General features: G+C 41.9%; 1 protein-coding gene across 5 annotated transcripts in view; it reads left to right on the plus strand.

Moving 5' to 3' along the window:
• FRMD4A (FERM domain containing 4A) overlaps window positions 1–19,043 on the plus strand; it is a 275,338-nt gene that overhangs the window by 201,318 nt on the left and 54,977 nt on the right. For all 5 annotated transcript variants that reach the window (XM_063397024.1, XM_063397023.1, XM_063397022.1 and 2 more), the window contains exons 6-10: window positions 1,027–1,083; window positions 3,556–3,578; window positions 11,171–11,254; window positions 17,430–17,495; window positions 17,709–17,766. In XM_063397024.1, the coding sequence (XP_063253094.1) occupies window positions 1,027–1,083; window positions 3,556–3,578; window positions 11,171–11,254; window positions 17,430–17,495; window positions 17,709–17,766 (288 nt within the window). The remainder of the gene's footprint in view (window positions 1–1,026; window positions 1,084–3,555; window positions 3,579–11,170; window positions 11,255–17,429; window positions 17,496–17,708; window positions 17,767–19,043) is intronic.

A 19,043-nucleotide genomic window follows, 5' to 3' on the forward strand; every position in this document is an offset into this window, starting at 1 on the left:
CAAGAGAAAAACCACTACAGGAATGAGTTGAACAGTGACCCAGTTTACTGGGCCATGTCCATAGGAGACAATGTAGGAGTTCTAGTTGCAGAATAGAGACCTAAACATTATCTCAGTAAAAGCCCACTAGCTTCCCAAAGACAGGGATCAGAGAGTCAGGAATAGTAGGCTTGGCCTCCAGAGTAATGCTCGTGCCTCCCATCTCAAGCATCTTTGATGCTTGGACTGCATCCTGCACATTCAGCCAGAGCAGTGCCTGGACCCCTTGGTTCTGTAACTACTGTCTCAGGCACAGCAGAGGAATCCTGAGAAGATCGGTTGGGACCATCCGTGACCATGGTGTCCAAGTAAAACCCTCCAAGATTGCTTTCATCAGTGGCAGGATCCTATAAATGGAGCAAGGAAGATCTACCAAAGGACTTGCTGTCACAGCTCATTCTCAAACCACCCCCAGCCTCAGTGCTCTTGAGGGTGAAAAGGCCAAAACCAGTGGTCAAATCCTGCAAGAGCAAATATGGTTCATTTTCCTGTGAGTTTAGCTGTTGTAAGAACCAGAGAAGTCCAATGGGGTTTTGATACCACCTCAGTGTGTCAAAAAATTCTCATTCCTTGCGTCTGTGAGCCAAGGACAAAGCTTGTGTTCCCTTGAAGCGTGGTCACATCTGGGGGCAAAACAATCTATATCCTAGACTGCTTTTCACTAAATCACACAAGAAAATAAAATGAACCCTGATCCTACCCCTTCCACCTGCTTTCTCCTTACTCCTCCCCCAGGAATCCCTTCATGCCACATCCAGTTATGCTTTATCAACCAGCACATTACACTGAATACTTGGTTTTTTCCATATCTGAGTGGGCGGGTTCTCCCTCCCTTTTGTCTCCAGGAGCACAGGGAATACTTTGAAGCCTAGCCAAGGGAGAAAACTGGCACTGCCTGCTTCACCATGCAGTAGTCAGGAGGAGATGTATGTCCTTCTTACAGCAGCTCAACTCTCTTTTGCTTTCTTGTTTTCTTCACCTTTCAAGGAACTCATTGAGGTTGACAGTGAAGTGGTGTTTGAACTGGCTGCATACATCTTGCAGGTAAGCACCCGCCTTCTCTCACTTGGTGCTACCTCATGCTGCATTAAGTCTTTTGATTTACCAAATCCACAATGGCTGTGTGGAAGTAGGGGTTCCCCTCATTTGCAGGAAAAAGATGTCTTTGCACAGTTTTCATTGTTTCTGCCAAAACAGGTACAGAAGGCTCTCAAACTAGACCTCCCCTTCAGGGAGCAGTTACTACTGCTCAGCATTTTGCATACAGAAATGTGTTATGTTTGCACCAACACAGATATCCAGGACTCTGGGGTATGATGTACAGGCAGAGAAAATCTAAGTGATGAATGCAAATTCCTAGGTGAAATCCATATGCAAGGATTTTTCCTCCAGTGACTTGACTTGCATTTGTTTTCCTAATGGGGCTTGGTCCTCTGATGAGCTACATAAGCTCCTACATATGCAACTTTCTGTATTTTCCAACGTGGGCAGAATGGGTTTAAAGACTTTTCTAAATATTGTCTTTCAAAGTTGTGCTCTTCAAGAAGAGGGAAAAGGGTCAGAGAGCAAATGACAAAGTAGAATTTGGTAAATGTCTGGTTCCCAGAAGGAAACCTTTTCAGGGTAGCGGAGGTGGGTTTTGTGAAAGTTCTCTTTTTAGAAGTATGACTGTGGGAGCAGATCAGACATAATTGTCAGATGATCCTTGTTTCCTCTCTCTTATGGTGTGTAGTTTTAAATTTTTTCCCATCAGTCATGAAGCTATGAGGACCCATGTGAGCAGACAAACCAGCTCATCAGACTGCACTAATAAATAACAATGCACTACACTTCTAGAGCACTTGCCATGTTAAAGAAGCAATTAATGTGTAGGGATTTGAACCTTCATTAAAATCATTTTATGTAAAAAGAATAGAGCAGGAGAGTCAGGATGGAGGACTCAATTAGCAGCACATTATAGAAATCACATATTGGCTGTTGGGGGAATACACATCAAACAACGGGCTCATTGTGAGGAGCAGCAGTGGGGTTATGAATCTATTGTCTGCTCATCCTAGTGAATAACTTCATGCTCAGTAATTGTATAGCAGACCTGGAGCTGCCACTGTAACCAACCCTTGTTGCTGGGATTGTTTCTTGCCACAAACACAGGATGTTACGCTTATTCCTGTAGTAGTTTGATGTGTAACTTAATGAAAACAGTCAAAACAAACCACACCTTTGCTGCCTGTAACCAGAAACTTCTCCAACCCATGTTTATGACAGGATCCAAGCAAAACAAAAGGAATCATACTGCATTTTGCTCTACTTCTTGCTGCAGCATTTAGGTCAAAGCACTGAATTACAAAGAATATACACTACTTAAAATTGTTTTTTAAATTCAGTATGCTCACACCCATGTAGGCCAGAGCTATCCTTTGGGCTTTGTTCTGTGTTGAACTGCAATCATGACATGCTCAAAGACTCCTTCCTATGAACCAGAGAAGTGCTTGTCTGCCCTTCAGTTCACTCAGAGGGAAATGGAAAGATAGTAAAGGTCTGTCAGAACTCAAGTGATTTAGTCTGCAGCCCTATTTCAAATTGTTTTATTACCAGAACAAATTAAAGTACCACCAGAGCTCTGAACTTTACCCCAGCCTCAGGACTAAAACACCACTGGACGTGGGCTGGCAGGTTTTGCGGGTAGATGAATGAATGGATGTAAAGACAAAAGACCTGAATACAAAGCCCAGTCCTTTTGGCAGTGGAAACTCCCTCACTGCACAAATTACATTTTTGCACTGTGCTTTCTGTGTAGCTGGTGGCAAATGAGGTGTTTTAGCATGAATCATCTGAGAGGCATATTGTCTGTGGTAAATGGAAAGTGCAAAATGTGTGCTAAATCTATTGCAGAGGGCACTCACCAGATTTTGAGGATTCTCCAGGTGTGCAGTAAGACATCTAACTACTGTAGTGAAACATTATCCAACTCTTTAACATCAGGCTGTGATGGTAATAAATAGAAGGATCTAGATGTACAAGTAAGGGAGCTAAATACTGCCCCAAACACCCAGCAAGAAGTTAGAGAAACCTGTGTCTTCCTTAAAAGCTGACAGTGAGCAAGCTTTTTGAAAGTCTAGGTACTAGAAAATGGCCAGAATATTTGTAAAAAAAGTCAGGGGAGTTGCAGTCTCAGAGACTGCAAAACCACTGAGATTTCAGAAATTTTCTAGTAATGTAGCACCCAAAATTTCTTCTTTATTTGCATTATTTCCTGTAGCATCTTAGGTATCCAGAACAGAATGAGAAATCATCTGGTCCTGTACTAGATCTTTTGTTTGTTAATCTGCCCAACTCACTGTATCATGGCATTTGACATTAGATACCAGTTCCGAAAGATGCATGAGGAATCAATTACAACAGGAAATTGCTGCTAAATTAATTTTGCAAATGGAAAATCTTGAACAGCCTTTTCTTCTTTTTTTTTTTTTTCTGTTTTTAATTATATATTTTTAATTTCTCTTCTTTATTTTACAGGAGGCAAAGGGAGATTTTTCAAGGTAGGTGAACTTAAAAAGTTTTTGCCATTGTGTGAAGTGAGAATTCTGGGAAAATTCCTGTGTGAGACATGCAACTCAGTTATAGCTGTATAGCAACAGGATTGCTTCTGTCAGCAATACAACTATGTGTGCATGGCTAACACAGACATCATGTTTCCTGACATAATTTCTTCACCAAACACAACCTTTGACCAGAGCATGCCTTGCAAACAGCATTGTTTGTGATTTTGTTGTTGACAAATCTCATTATGTGGTCATGAAGTTCAGGAAATAGACTAGTCTTTGGAAGGAAATTGCTAAGGAAATGACTCTAAAATCACTGTTATATCACTGATCCTGCCAGAGGCAACATTAAAATTCCATCACTAATTGATATTTCAGTTTGAATTTGGACAGTTCTCAAAATCACAGATTCGATAATTGGTTCTGTTGAACTTCTGCTATCCCTTGAGCCAAATCTTCACAGTTACTGTAAAAAATTCAATTAGGTGACTGTGCTTGGTGTTTTAGAAGACTGTTAATGAAATGCTCAAGAGTTTTCCTGTAAGTCGGCCTGTCTGTGATTTATGTGTTAGTAGCAACCAAAGGTCAGATGGTTGTTTGGTGTCTCATGTGAGAAACAGGAAAGTTCTTAGTGTGATGCTCAGGAGAACTGACGATGCTAAAAATTTCGTTTAGTCCATATTTTACTTTTGCTGACCTGAATGTGAGTTCAGCTGAAGGACCACAATATCCATGAAAGTTAGTTTCAGAGAAGAAAAGAAACGGGCAGTGGGATTGAATTGTCAAGCAAGCCTAAAAGATTGTCTTGATTTTGTCAGTATTGTGATACACTGAAACTTGATTGTAAAGCTGTGAAGAGCAATGCCCTGACATCATAGGAGGCCATGAAGGACAGACAGGTTCCCCTTTTGGATGGATTGGAACTTCTAGCCAGCTAAAATAGTGACAAATCAGTGAAAAGGAACTGCACTGTAGATATCTCCTGGCCATCATGGAATCTTGAGATGACATGAGGTAGCCCTTGATAAAAGGAAGTGTAAGCTCTGCCTTATCATTTCTCAAAACCTTAATGAACTTGCAAAATCGTGACATGCATCTGACCACAGAGACACAAACCCAGTCTTGCTTCATTTTTCAGTTCTGCCCAATTTGGAATAACTTGGCTATCAGCACTCTATTTTGGGGGTACTGGAGTGCATGTGGCTCTGACTTTTCAGTCTGGTCTTCAATGCACTTTCAAGTACTCAGTCCAGATGAGTTGTGCCAAGCAAAATTTTGCCATTTCAACCTGTGATAAACCACTGGTTTTGCTAAGAAAAGCAGTATTTGTTTCCCAGAATGTTTTGGGTATGGTGAAAACACACTTGGAAAGTGTATGTCCAGTCTATGAAGTGCAGAACAGAAAGGAATCAGAGAGCTCTGAGTAATAGGACTGAAAGCATTCAAGTACCCATTTCCAGACCAGAAATGGAAACAGCTGGTGGAAAGTATCCACCTGCTAAAGTTGTGTGATGTCCCTTGTAAAAGGAATTGTTGAGTTTATCACAGTGTGTTTCTCTAGGCCACAGAGAAATTATTCATGTTCTCTGAGGGCACAGAAGATTCTTCAAGCCACAGTGTTAGCTGCTCCCACCACGTCAGTGTGGCTGTCATCACCAGGCCCACTAAAACAGCTCTGAGTTCTTTCACCTGTGGATCTCCGTGGTTTTGAGTGGAAGGGGGTTTCCTTACCTCCAAGTCAGGCAGAGAAGGGGTGTCATAATAGTTTGAGGGCAGTGCCAGGAATTTTATTTTATAAATGGACTTTGGGGACAAAGCAATCTGCCAGTTTGAAGCCTGTTCTTGAAGGAAGGTAGAAGAATTCTATCCTGATCATTTATGGTCTAGATTTGGCATCTCCCAGGGATGTCTGTCCAGCAGCTCCCATCTAATGTGCACTGACACAGGTTTATGTACTGGGTGAGAGCCACATGCTACTGAAGTCAACACGAGGTTGTTGTGGTCAAGATTTTTGCCTGCTGAGATTTGTGGTTATCATATCAGCAGTATAAAATCTGGCAGGCAAATCAAGCCTCAGGCCAGCCAGAGGAACTGCAGATGAAGCAAATGTTCTGACTTCTCTTAGGGATCAAGTTAGCTTCAGTGTCTGAAATTAGTTGATGTTGAAATACTGTTTGAAGAAGTGACTACTCTTTGAAACAGAGAAGCTTTGCAGTTGTGATTGTCTTGCTGCTGAGATTTAAAGATTATATGTTGTGCATGGCAGCATATGTTGGGTGAAGGCTGAGCTCTTGAACTCCTTTGTTTTTGAAGAAATAATTTAATTCTAAAGGGTTGCATGCTTGGAACACAGACTGCAGCTTTCCCACACCTGTCCTGTCTACTGCCACCATCACATTTATAGCCTTTGAGAGTGTGAGTTTCTATCTGGCCCCGATCCAGAAAAGTGCATAAGCACTGGCTCATTTGTAGTGATGGGAGAATTGCTGTCCCCACGGGAGCCTTCCTGTGAGTCACTGCCGATCACCTCAGGTGCCAAACTGTCCCAGCCCCAGCTGCGTGTTGGCACCTGCCTGTGGTGGCCAGACTGGGATCACCTCCAAACCCCACTGCAGCCAGGTGGAGCTGATTCAGCACTCCTGAATGCAGTTGCAAAGCTGCTCTTTGGCCTTGTGGGAATTCAAAAAACAGAATCAATCTTACAAACTCTAACAGGCAGCTTTCTATCTTTGCGAACTGATACATCCTCAGGAACAGCAGCTCCCATTGCTATTTTTGAGGAAATCATCCCATACCTCAGAATAATCACTGTGCTCAGAATACACCTTTTTCCTTTTCCAAAAAGCAGCTCATGTGTCATTTCAAACATGATCCTTTGGTAGGGCATTATCATGCATGAGTCTGTTATCACTGCTTCTTGTCACCTTGGACATCACAGCAGTTCCCAGGTTTTGCTAAGCCTGGGGAACACAGTCCAAGTCACCCTCACCTGTCTTGAAGTAAAATGCCACAACAGCCCTGCCAGATGAGTTTAGCAGCTGAAGTGAGCAATTTTTTTAAGTCTATTTCCATTTCTAATGTGTGTTTCATTTTAAAAACAAGCTCATCAGAAGCCCTGAGTTTCTGAACCTATTTAAATCAACTAAGTATTTCTTAATGTTTGCTGTAGTGGCCTTATCCATCTCTTAGCTGATAAAGATTCAGGCACAATGAGGTTTAAAATAAAAAGCTTTTCTTCTGAAGAAGTTCCTAGTCCTCTGTAGTTAAGACCAGCATTTTCACATTACTGAAAGAGAATGCCCAAATGCTTCAGCTGACAAGACTTAAATATGTTTACTTTTAGTTTGGAACATACCATTGAATTCTGGACAATCAAGTATCCCTGTTCAGCTGATTTTCAGGTGGAAACAGACACTTAAGATTGGATCTGTGCTTTTCAGTATTAGCTGCAAACATTTTGACTTCAAAGGCACAGAATTGCATGTATAAAGCTCCTAAACTAGTACCCTGCAGACAGATCTAAAGGTTATTAGCTCAAACTAATTTTGTTTCTAGTTGGGAGCTGAGTCATGCTTGGTTGACAGAGCATGGGCAGGACAAATTTCAATTCCTTAGATGGACACAAGTCCTACAATTGTGACTCTCTTTAAGTCTGCATAAAGAAATTACCAAGGTTTTCCTTGGTAAATTACCAATTAATTTGAGGGGGAATACAGAATATTGTTAAAATAATTTTTTTTCCCTAATTTAATCCTGCCAGATTGAAAGTCTAGTCCCAAAATCTCTGGAAAACTCACACTACCTTTGTTTTTAAATGTTCATAATCCAGTTCTTCAGTCATAAACAGCTTGTATGTCAAAGCAGCAAGAAATGGCATATACTGATCATTTGTCCCTCAGTTTGGGGAAGAGAAAGTAAAACCTCTGAGTAAAACAAAATCCTGAACCACTGGAGCTGGTTCCTCATTGCTACATTTCTTCCAGTTAAACAGTGTGAGACATTTCAAGTGAACTCCAAGTATCTCCCAGCAATATATGAAAGAATAACAAGGGAGGAAAGCTAACAGCCAGTTTCCTGCTAGGCAGAATTTCACAATAATTTCAACGTTTGGGCAGATGGTAATCTAACATAGTTTCAGGATTACTTTTCTTTCTCTGTAACCAAGTGACATTTAACCAATTAGAATTTACTAAAGGGTTAGAAAATCTGGGCTGCATTCTTGCAGCCTGATGGTAAAGATCCTAAACATTGTATTTTGAAAAGTACCGTCTAATCAGAGAGTCTCAGACTCTGCATTTCCTCTTGCATTCTACAGAATGAATTACCATGCTGAGAAGTGTTGGTAACTTTAACCTGCAGTTTTGTTTTGTTACTGATCATTGTTATTACACATGCTGGAAAAATCTATGGATTTCCTGAGACAACTGCATATGTAATCTTACTCAAAATTATTTTAGGCAATATGCAAAAACTTTTTTTTCACAAAATGTTTTTGAAGTTTTAGGCAGGCCTTTTGTCCCCATGTGTAGATAAAGATACTAAGAGGTGGTGACTAATTTATTTGGACAAGACTCATTAAACTGGCAGTACCAGAACAAACCCAAGGAGTTCTGTTTTATAGGTACATTCTTAGTCAGCCTTTCTTCTAGCTTTTTAACCAGCTTTCAGGAACCCATACAGATGGCTTTTTCAGTTCAGTTTTCATATTGTTATTCAGTCCTTTAAATATTATTATTTTCACCATAGGGAAAAAAAAGGGAATAAAGTGGTCTAAGAAACACAGAGAAAGTGTGTTTGGAGCCTTTCCCCTGCATATTAATAAATCTGTATCTTAAACACCCTTCTGTATATATCAGCCCCGGAGGCTGGACACTTCCGAATAGAAAATAAATGCAGCACAAGTGACCGGATTAAACAAACACTTTCTAAATACAGTAATAAAATAAACACACTGAGATATTTCACTAGAAAGAACATGAAAGGCAGTAAGTACAAAACCACTTGAGATCCTGCTGGAAACATTTTAAAAATTGAGGTGTTCAGTGTTTTAAAAGGAGCCGAGAGGAAAGTGACCTCATGACCACTAGTTCAAATACAAACAGAGTCATTATATTTTTCCTTTTTTTTTTGATTTGACATCTTTTTGGGAGTCTAAATTAATTTGTCTTGAGATGAGTCTTGCCAGAAGGCTTAGTGAATGCATGGGCCACAGAATGAAATACCTTTTTGTTCCTGGAAGTGATTACCTGACATACATTTGGTGCTTTGAGACTGTGAGGCACTATTCTTACGATATTTTCTGAGTGCTGAGCAGAAAGGTTAATCCTGCCCAACATCAGTAAGAATGTCTTTTTCTCTGATTCTTAAAAGACCTTATCACAGCACAGGCAAACTTTGTGCCTCACTGACAGAAAAAAACAGAGCTGACTGATGTTAGCCCTTTCTTTTATAGGAGCCATTACTGACTCAGAGCTTTTCCCAGACTCTCAGGGATCCTTAGTCACCACTAATCTTGCCCTATTGCCAGATAGATTTCTGGGCTCAGAAAGTCCCTGTTTGGAACTCACTCTGTGCTTTCCCAGAAAAGTTTTGGAGATCTCTCAACTTCCTTCTCTGAGCAGCCAGCCTCAAAAAAATCTTTGTTTGAGGGCAGTTACTGCTGCTTGTGCTCTGATTGTCCCAAGTTCTATTCTTTTTTCCCACTTTCTTTCAAAACGTCAAAAACCTCAGTAAGAGCTGAGTATGCACATGTAGAGGAGACAGCTCTGGGTAGTAAAGTCTAAAAAGCAGCAACTTGTTTTCTAGGCTATCAGTCACAGCACAGAGCATCCAGATCATCAGATAACATGGAGCTGAGCAGCTTCATGTTCAGACTTGTACAGATATTTACCGCCATGGAGGAATAAATCTGAATAGATTTTGAGCATTTGCACTTAGAAGATAAGAGCTCTCTGATGGCCAAATGACCATGGGATTTGGGCAGGAGTGGGTGTTCAAACACTGTTTGTGAGAGCCTTTTGGCTTGGCACAGGAGGTGTAACAGAGTGGTTTTCCATGTGCTTGGCGTGGCAGTGGTTGCCTCAGTTCTTGTGTGCTATTCAGCACATCTTCACTCTGCAAAATCTGAGCCTAATTGAGACTTGGGCATCTCCCACAGATTTGTCCTGACTAGAATTTCGGTCCTGTTTTAAAACTACTTAATTGATTGTCAAAGAACTACCATAATAATAAAAAATAAATGTCTGCAGACATGCCCAAAATGCCTGCTCCAGGATTTATGTCAGTGGTTTACCTTATGGCTCAACTTAGAAATTAACCTGCAGACTGCAATTAAGACAAACCCACCTAGGTCTCAGGCAGATCCTGCTGCTGGGATGTGCAAATGGAGAAATGCTGTGGGAAGATTTTTACAACTGAAGCAGTATCACCTCTCCACAAGTCAACATACAGACTGTCCCATAAACAAGAATGAAACCCAGCGTGATCTGGGATTTCCAATAGCTCCTCGAGTCTGTAGCAGATGTCAGGATCTCTGCTTTTCAGCCAGAGAGATCAAGACTACCTGTCTGCCTGTCTACCAGCCCCATGGGAGAAGTGGGCTGGGAAATCTGGAGCTCTGGGAGAGGTGTATTCCAGATCTCTGCAGCTCCAGGACAGCCACACTTTTGGGTAGGATAAAGGGAAGGGCATAAGAAGGAGAAAAATCTTGCTGGTGAGAAGTAAGCCAATAAACATGAATTCTTTGGCACTCCTCTGTGTCCTGTCTGGCCCTCTTGGCTGTGTATTTCTACAATTTTAAAAATTAATAGCAGCACTGCCTTCCTTCCCAAGCCTTTGAGGTTTGTATTTTTTTTTCTATGTGCACACAATTCCATGTGTGTTTAAAAGTGGGAAGGGAGGCATTTGGGGCTTTTAAGAGAAAATCCCACGGTTTCATTTCATGTGTGAGAATCTGCCTCCCATTTCATGAGCTCTTCCTGCTCTCTGCTGCACAGTGATGCTGCTCCAGCTGGCCATTGTGGTCACTGGAGGTTGCAGGGAGAAGAATGTTAGTGAGGTGGTTGGGTAGGAAGGTTTTGTGTAGCAGCACCCAAATTCAAAGTGGAGTCTTATCAGTGAAGATGTTATGCAAAAGACAGGTCACTGGGCAAGAGTTTAAGAACAACCTATTGTTCAAAATGTGAAGCAAATTATTACTTTTTGCAACAGTTTGTAAGGCAATAAATAAAGGTGTATAATTGCAGCTGAAAGCATCACTTTCTCTTCCCCTTGTTTTTTTTTCCCCTACATGAACATGTCATGACACCCTGCTCAGTGACATGTGACATGGTGGCTTTTGTGTCCAGTCACTGGTAGGAAGTGCTTCAGCATAACCATCTGGGAGAGCCTCTCTCCAATTTTGATAATAGAGGGAAAAGTTAACTGTGCTGCCATAAAACAAATAAAGAGAGGAGAAAAAGGAAACCCCAGTGCCTTTTGTTAAGAAGGAACAGATGTAGAGCCGTAGAAGGCTGCCAGCTAGGTCAAGTCATATCAAATATTGTGGTTGTTTTCTTGTAGCCTGATCCTCCTTTTGAACTCTCTTTCAGCAATGAAGTTGTAAGGAATGAATTAAAGAAGCTGCCAGCCCTTCCAACACCAGCGCTGAAGGAGCATCCTTCCCTCGCTTACTGGTAATGTATCACTCTCTGCAGTGTCTTGTGCAGGACCTGGCTCTGGCAGTGTGGTCTGAGAATGGAACTGGGATGCAGAGATTCCTGTGCTCTGGCTCTGGCTCTGTCACTCACTCATTGCATGACTTAACACAAGTAGAACTACCATCCTGGGCCTCAGTTTCCCCATCTTCCAAATGCCTGGCCAAAAATCCACTGTAAGTGTGCAAATGTCCCAATGAAATCAAGAGGCATGACGTGCCATTTACTTTCACAGCATTTTGCATTTGTGAAAGAGTTTTCCAAGCTGGAAATGTCAATGTTTTGCACTGCCCTGTATTGAGTGATTCAGTTTCATCTTGCAAGTCCTCACAGCTGAACTCATCTCCTTTTATATCAGCTCAGTGTTTGGAGGTGGATGCTTGTTTGCTCTGTCTTTATTGCACTGAAAAACAAGCCTGGGGTAGGAGCAGGGTCACATTTAGATTTTACATGCCACACACATAGATTCTTTGTGCCACCCTGCATATCCTTTTTAGCTGTGCAAATAGGAAAGAATTTGGGGAAAGAGTATTCATTAAAGGGGAGATACTTTCACTACATTTTCTTCTTGCTTTTCTTTCATGTTTGTCTTTAAAGCATTAGGCTGTAAGCCTGGGGGTTGGATTGAACTTCTTTATCTGCTACTCTTTATTTCTGCATTTTGGTAATCTGAGGATGGCAGGGGGAAACAAATACGTTTCTAGGCTATGATCTCAGTTATTTTCTTTGCCAAAAAGGTCATCCTCTTCTCCTAGCATGGCTGCAGCAGAGGAATTAACTGTACCTAATGTCAAGTCATAGGCAAGCTCAACGTGAGGTCTCTTAATCACTTTCTGAGAATATAAAGAGAGATTCAATGTCCCCAGCTGAAATTAGGATTACTGACACAATAACTGTGGATCATCACAATCTCCTGATGTTTCTGTCTGAGAACCAAATCAAATCTTCATGAAAAATGATAAATGTAGGCTGCCATTTCAGCCATTGAAGAGGAAGAATAGTCCACCTCTGAGGAGCATCTATTTTTCCAAAAACTACTCCACACACTCAAAAGCAGTGAATTCCCAGGTGTCCTGGCTAATTGACAGACTCAAGAGGAGTGGTGGGAACAAGTAGGCATTGACAGGGAAGGCAAATCTGACCCTTCTGCAGCAACATGGCCTAAGGTCTTACTAAAGTGCCACGTAGAGAGAAGAGCCATGTAAAATCCTCGTGCTCAGCATATGAGTTCTGCCAATGAGTTTGCATTTGTACACAAGGTACAGCACTTGCAGCTGCACTTAATTTTGTGGGGGGTCTCATGTGACTGAGAACAGGTCACAGGTTGGGAAGGTGGCGTTGCCAATGGAGTAATAAAATCAGAGGCTACAGTCCTGTGACTCCCTTGTGATTTCATGTCAGTAACCAGGTCTCAGAGACTCTTTAACATTAGTAGTTCATTATTTTTTAATGACAGCTTTTTTCTAAACATCCTCTGAAACACTTAATGCTCTCAGGAGGCGTCTGTTGGTGAATCAGACAAAAAGCCTCAAAAGTACAGATCAAACCTCAGTGATCTAAGGGAGCAGATTTTTAAAACTATGTTCTCTGACACTTTTTCACATCATGTGCAGATTATGTACCGGATGCAGATTTCATCCAAACCTTTTCTGTGAGCAATCAGCTTTATACTGCAGTTCTTCAGCATTAGCGCAAGCAGTCTCAAGTGAATATCCAACCCTGGAAAGAAACTTTTCAGACATTAAAGGTGGGATGGGTAATGGCTCTGGTTAGTTTAAAACAGACAAACAAAAGAACTTTACTATATTTTTATCAGCTGAGATGGATTAAGAGATAAAATGGATAATCAAGTAAATATTGTGATACCTTCAGCAAGATGCTGTAAAAGATCTTCAACATTTCCATCACACACCATTAAATCACAGAGACTGGAGAGAACCTGTAGAAATGTGTTAACTCAGTGCTCCTTTCCAGACACTTGTCATTGCAATTTGTCTCATTTCAGATCCTCCCTAACAAGCTAGCCCATTACTCAGTTGTCAGTAATAAGGCAAATATGAGGTGCAACAACACAAAAGTAAATGCTAGACCGGGGTTTTCAACAGACTGGGGGAAGATAAACTTCTCCCAGGTTGCCACAGGCTTTGAATGCAAGCTTGTTTTTAGCAACCCAAAGCATCAGTGTTGCCAGAAAACCCACCTCTGAAAATGTCAGCTGAAAATCACTATTTAGTGATTTTCTCTGGCTCAACACAGACCTGAGGCCCTGGTCCGGCTCTTGGTCCCTTGGCCTAAGAGGTGCTGGTGGCTTCAGAGGGACAGCATATGACTGCAAATAAAGACACTATTTGTTCAAAAATATAATCAAAATGGAAAAGTCAGGCTAGAAACAGAATAACACTAAAGAACAGCAATGAGTGGGCAGCTATTTAAAACAGCTGAGTGTGCTGGAAGGAGAGGGAGGGAACAACTAACTTTGAAAATCTGGATCTGATGATGAGAAACTCAAGGCCTGCATTTGCTTGTGAGTTGTCTGCTGTCCAGTTCTATAAGCTGCTGGGACAGAAGGGATTTCTTATTACTTCTAAAGATCTTTATCAGAGTTGTCTGCTGCAGGATATCATCCATGTATTAATTTCTGCAGCTTTGGGGGAATGTTTTATGAGCTGGCAAACAGACAGCAGTGCTTCGGCAGCCTCCGTGTCTCTGTCTCCACATTAGTTAGGCATCCTCTGTCAGCCCTGTGCTGAAAGAGTTTCTGTGGCACCAACACAACAACAAGGCAGAGCAGGGGGGAGAGATGTCAGCTGGTGGTCCCAGTGTCCCAGCACTCTCCCAGCTGTCAGTAGCAGCGTGGCAGCTGCCTTGAGATGAACAGCTGAAATGATAGGGGAACATGTTTATAGGCTCTGCTAATGCTCCTTCTGACCCATGAATGATTTTGCTTGTTTTCCCTGGCATGTGCTGGGCTTAACCCTCCAACCCAGAGCTGAGGCAGAAAGCAGCCTCTGTGCTGGATGATCCTTCTTGCACAGGGCAGTGGGAAGGAGAAGGAATTTCAGAGAATTGTTAGAGGAGGAACTGACAAACAGATTTTTCTGACCATGAATGTTTTTCCAGTGTGAACTTTGCTATCTGAGTAGGTGCCCTCAGCTCCCTTTGCTGTTAGCAGAGAGAAGTAACAGCAACCTCCTCCCAAGGAATCTATCCAAAACAGATTGGATGAATTGTGCTCTGGAGTACATTTCTTTCCCCAGTGACAAGACCAGTGCTGCAGGAAGGTGAAAGGCCATAGATCCCACTCTTGAATATGGCTTAATTGATAATTCGAGCTTTATATTTTTTGTCCAAAGGAAAGAAGAAACAAAGATGATACTTACCTGGCACTTAACATCTGTAGACCACAAAACATTTTACTAAGAAAAATCATCAGTACCCTAACAGAGCAATGGAGGTACAGCATATGGACTATATGGACTATCCCATATTTCTAGCATGGTTTAAAAACACAAGTCTTTGTCCTGCTGTTCAGGAAGGCTCCCTGACATCTGATCTGTCCTTTTGAAGGAAATGGGCCATCGATTGGCTTCCCTATCAATTATTTTGTAATAATCATTTATAAGAAAGCAGAACACATCCGGAATCACATTAAGTAATCCACACGAGCAGGTACATCTATCCTTTCCTTGAATGGCAGCAATGGGAGACCTTGATCTGTGCAATAAATTGCACAGAGTGGAAAATAAAGCTAGGAGTGTTTTCCACTGGAGAAACTCCATTATTTTCTGAGAAGTCAGTCCTGGTTTGTTCCTGTCTGAGACAGATGAATTGCATCCACATGTAATCATGGTTTTAAGAGGTAATTTCAAAGGGCTGTAAGCCCTCCCTGTCTATCTTTTTTATTAAGAATGATGTTTTTTGGAGATCTTCCAATACTGAACACTCATGTAATTCAGTTATTGCTCCAAAAGTAATCCTGTTTGTGATAATCATGGCAAGAGACCCAGGTTCTGCCTTCATGTGCACACCCATAACATCTGTGGTACTTGCTTGGGTCATAGCTCATCATAGCTGTAGAATTTAGAGCTTACAGATCACTTTCTAAGCATTAAAATGATTCTGAGGGATTTGACGGGAGAGCTGGGCCATTCCTTTACCCATGTAATGTGTCACTGGCTCAGTCAGCACTCTGTTCCTGCTGTGGCCTGCTGATGAACAGCCCTGAAAAGGGCTCTTTTATTTTTGTAGAATGAATGGGGGAAGCCACTCGGCAAGTGAGTAAGGAAGGCAGTTACTCTCATATAAACAGGCTTGTGAGGGAAAAGCTGGGCCTGCTGACAATCCAACAGACTGTCTCTGAGTTGCTCTTTGCTGCCTTCACTGATGTTTCTGGTTCTCCTTTCTCTCTTCATTATTAGGGTTGCAAAATCCTCAGCTTCCCTGTGCTTGTTCTTTCTAAAAGATACTTTGGCTCTGGAGATTCTGGCTCTCTTTCTGAAAGAGGTCCTGTCCTCCCTGGCACAGGGGTGCAAATGGGGAAGGCAGCAATGAGAAGGTGCAGTCATGTTAAGCCAGGCTGGTGAAACGCTTTGCAGTCATCCACAAAAGCCCCTGTGGGCATCTCTGAGCAGTCATGGTGAGGTCATCCACCACATCATCCCACACTGCTATGCTCCTTCACACTGCCTAGCAATGCAACTGGCTTCAGTTGTGCCTGGGGAAGGAATTCCATATGGTGGACAACTGAAAGGCCTCATTAGGAGTTCTGCTGGATCCAGGAAATGCAGGGAGGGAGGAATGCCAGTTCACATTGCCCTAAACCACACCCAGCGTGATGGCGTGGGATAGACACCAACATGGATGGAAGCTCATGCAAGGCCAGGTGGGGAGGGCACTAAGGTGGCATGAAGGTAGTTTAGGTTTCCCTCCTCTTGGTCTAGCCAGTGGTGTACAGTATCTCCAGGGGACTCAACAGTTTCCGTGTCTTTGGGAATCAAAAATAAAATACAAAATAAAGAGCAAGAAATTGGTTTTAAACCTGGGGACTTCAGTGTTCTGTCATGCTAGTGTAGCAGAGCAGGTCCTGTGTGCATTTCACTGGATCCTTGGCTTATACTTTGCTATGCTGTGAGCTTGCTAGCACAGCTGATTTTATGCATCAGATAGCTCTGCTGCCCATTCACTGGAGAAGAATGAATGAAATTCTTTAAAAGTGAACTTACATGTGTCTCTCAGTCTGTCATTTGGGTAATGCCAGTCTCTCTTGGATGCCCCATCTCTACTGCTTATTGGCATACACTGAGAATTGTTGTCTGATACAGAGGCCTGGTATGGAATAACCTCCATGGTTCACCTTGGAACACATGATGACATAGTTCATGTCTTCCAAAAACATAAAATTATCTTGGTCTCCAAAGAGCAGTTGGAAATGGGCCCTGGCTTATGCCAGCTCCCAGTGAATAGCCAGGAGTTGCCTGGGGGAATGCAATTAGTATAACCCAAAAGTAAGCAAAGGCACGTGAGTACTTTAAGAGTAAGGAAATTCAAGTTTGAGTGCCCTGGAAATATCCCCTGTCACTGCTGTTATTGTTGCCTCTTTATACACTAGGAATTCAGCTCTCTGCTGAGAGAGATTGCTCCAGAGTACTTCCAATTCTGCACCTGCAGTTATGCAGTTGCAGTGAGGAGGAATCAGTCTTAGGGCTATGACTGACCACCCAATTTCTGACAGCTCTGCCATCTTTCAGAGGACATGGTGGGCCTGGAAAGAAGTTACAGCAGTTAGGACAAAGCAGATCTTGAGCAGCTCCAACACAAATCTGTTTGCTCTTAGTGTAGTATTGTGGGCATCATTTGTAGATAAGGAAAGGAATGCAAAGAGGGAAAAGTCTGTATCAGTAGGTATCATGTTTGTGAGGAAAAAGGGTTCTTCCAGAGACCAAAACATTAGAAAAGAATTTTTATTCTCAGTCTGTGAATCCCCCTTTGTTTACCCTGGTCTGCACCAAATCCCCTCATCTAATGGTTTTGCTTGGCATCTTTTGATTCCATCAGTCAGTAGCTGTGTTAACAGAAATATCTCTTCAGCTTTTGACAAGATTTTTAGTCATGACAATGCTATTATATCAAACATCCATTTTTTTCTGCTTTCCAGTGAGGATCGAGTCATTGAACATTACAAGAAACTAAATGGTCAGACAAGAGGTCAAGCAATTGTGAAGTAAGTGAAATAAGAATGATTTCTTTGTGACCTTTGTTTTATTAGGAAGTATTTATACAGGACTGTAAATACAATATGTAACTATGCTTCCCATCTCATGCAATGCTTCATTTTTAAGTATTTACTAGCACAATTATTTATTTATCAAGGGTTTTTTTCAGATCATCCTCTCAGCTTCTCAGACGTGTTATTCTCTTCTGTGTTGTTTTGCAGTTACATGAGCATTGTAGAATCCCTCCCAACATATGGAGTGCATTATTACGCAGTAAAGGTACGTGCTACAAGAAGGGTCCTTCACTGAATTAAACTCTTGTTGGAGAGGGAGGGAGAGAGGTACAAACAGCCATCCTGCTCTCAGAATACAATACACTGCTACTAAAGTCTCATTTCACTTCCTGAGGTAGCATAAACTTATTTCAGCTGTGTGTGCATGTTTAGTAAATACAGTTCCAAAGAGGAAAACCCTGTTCTTGGAGATAAAACCCTTGCAGTGCTATTGTGCTGGAGTGTTCAGCTCCGTCAGCAGCATGGCAATGCCACCGAACCACCACCAAAGGGACAAGCCACACACATCTCTGGCAGACAATCCTTTTTATAGCTCCAGGAGGTCAGATCTTTCCCAGATGTCAGATCCATGAACACACATCTAGGGCCAGCCATGACCTGCATATTGCAGCTCCCCTGACATATGCAGATGGATACAGAGTCTGTACATCTTTTTAATGCCAGAACAGTCTTGTACTCTAGAGATAGGTAACACATTCTCATCCCCAAACAGCTCTCCACTTCTGTGTGGACTTCATGCAGCTATTCATGAAGTCCCTCATTTCTTTTGTTCAATGATTTATCACCAAAATTTCCAGTCTCATATTATTATTATTACTTCCCTGCCTGACCAGCTGTGTAGGTTTGTTATTTTTTTTAAGTAAAGAAATCAATAAACATAGAAAGAAAGCTTGAGCCACATTCCCCAGAGCATATTCCCTCATTTATCACCCCTGAAGTTTTGATGTGTTTCATCATTATCTCTGTGCACAGATCATATGGTTTTTCATACATTTGTAATGTCTTGCACACATGGGGTGCTATAAAAACACAAATATCTGACTGTACCTGTCTCAGGAAATGCGTTTCTAGTCTACTCCTGCTAATAGGATGTAATAATAAAGTTATTACAGTGTCACAAAAAGCATTAGCCTCGTCTTTTCTCAGAGGACAGGATCTCTCCAGCACCCTTTGCATCCAGATCCCTGGATTACTCTAGATCAAGAAAAATCTAGTGGATTGAGCTGGATGTTCAATCCTGCAAAGACTTGAGAGCTATTCCAGTGAGCTCCCCATGGTCAATAAGCAGCAGTGAGCAGCAATGAGGCAGCAAATATTGCACATAATAGGGTTTGCTTCTGCCTGATGTGGGGGTTTTGGTTTTACTGTGTTTTAGCCTGCCATTCTCTATCACATTAACAGAAGAGATGTAATTTCATTGAGGACTTCAGCTCAGTAAATTGCAGAGACTGGGATCAGATATCAGCCATTACTCCATAAGGA

This window comes from Prinia subflava, chromosome 4 (assembly GCF_021018805.1).
Source record: "Prinia subflava isolate CZ2003 ecotype Zambia chromosome 4, Cam_Psub_1.2, whole genome shotgun sequence".
In the NCBI taxonomy this organism is placed as follows: Eukaryota; Metazoa; Chordata; class Aves; order Passeriformes; family Cisticolidae; genus Prinia; species Prinia subflava.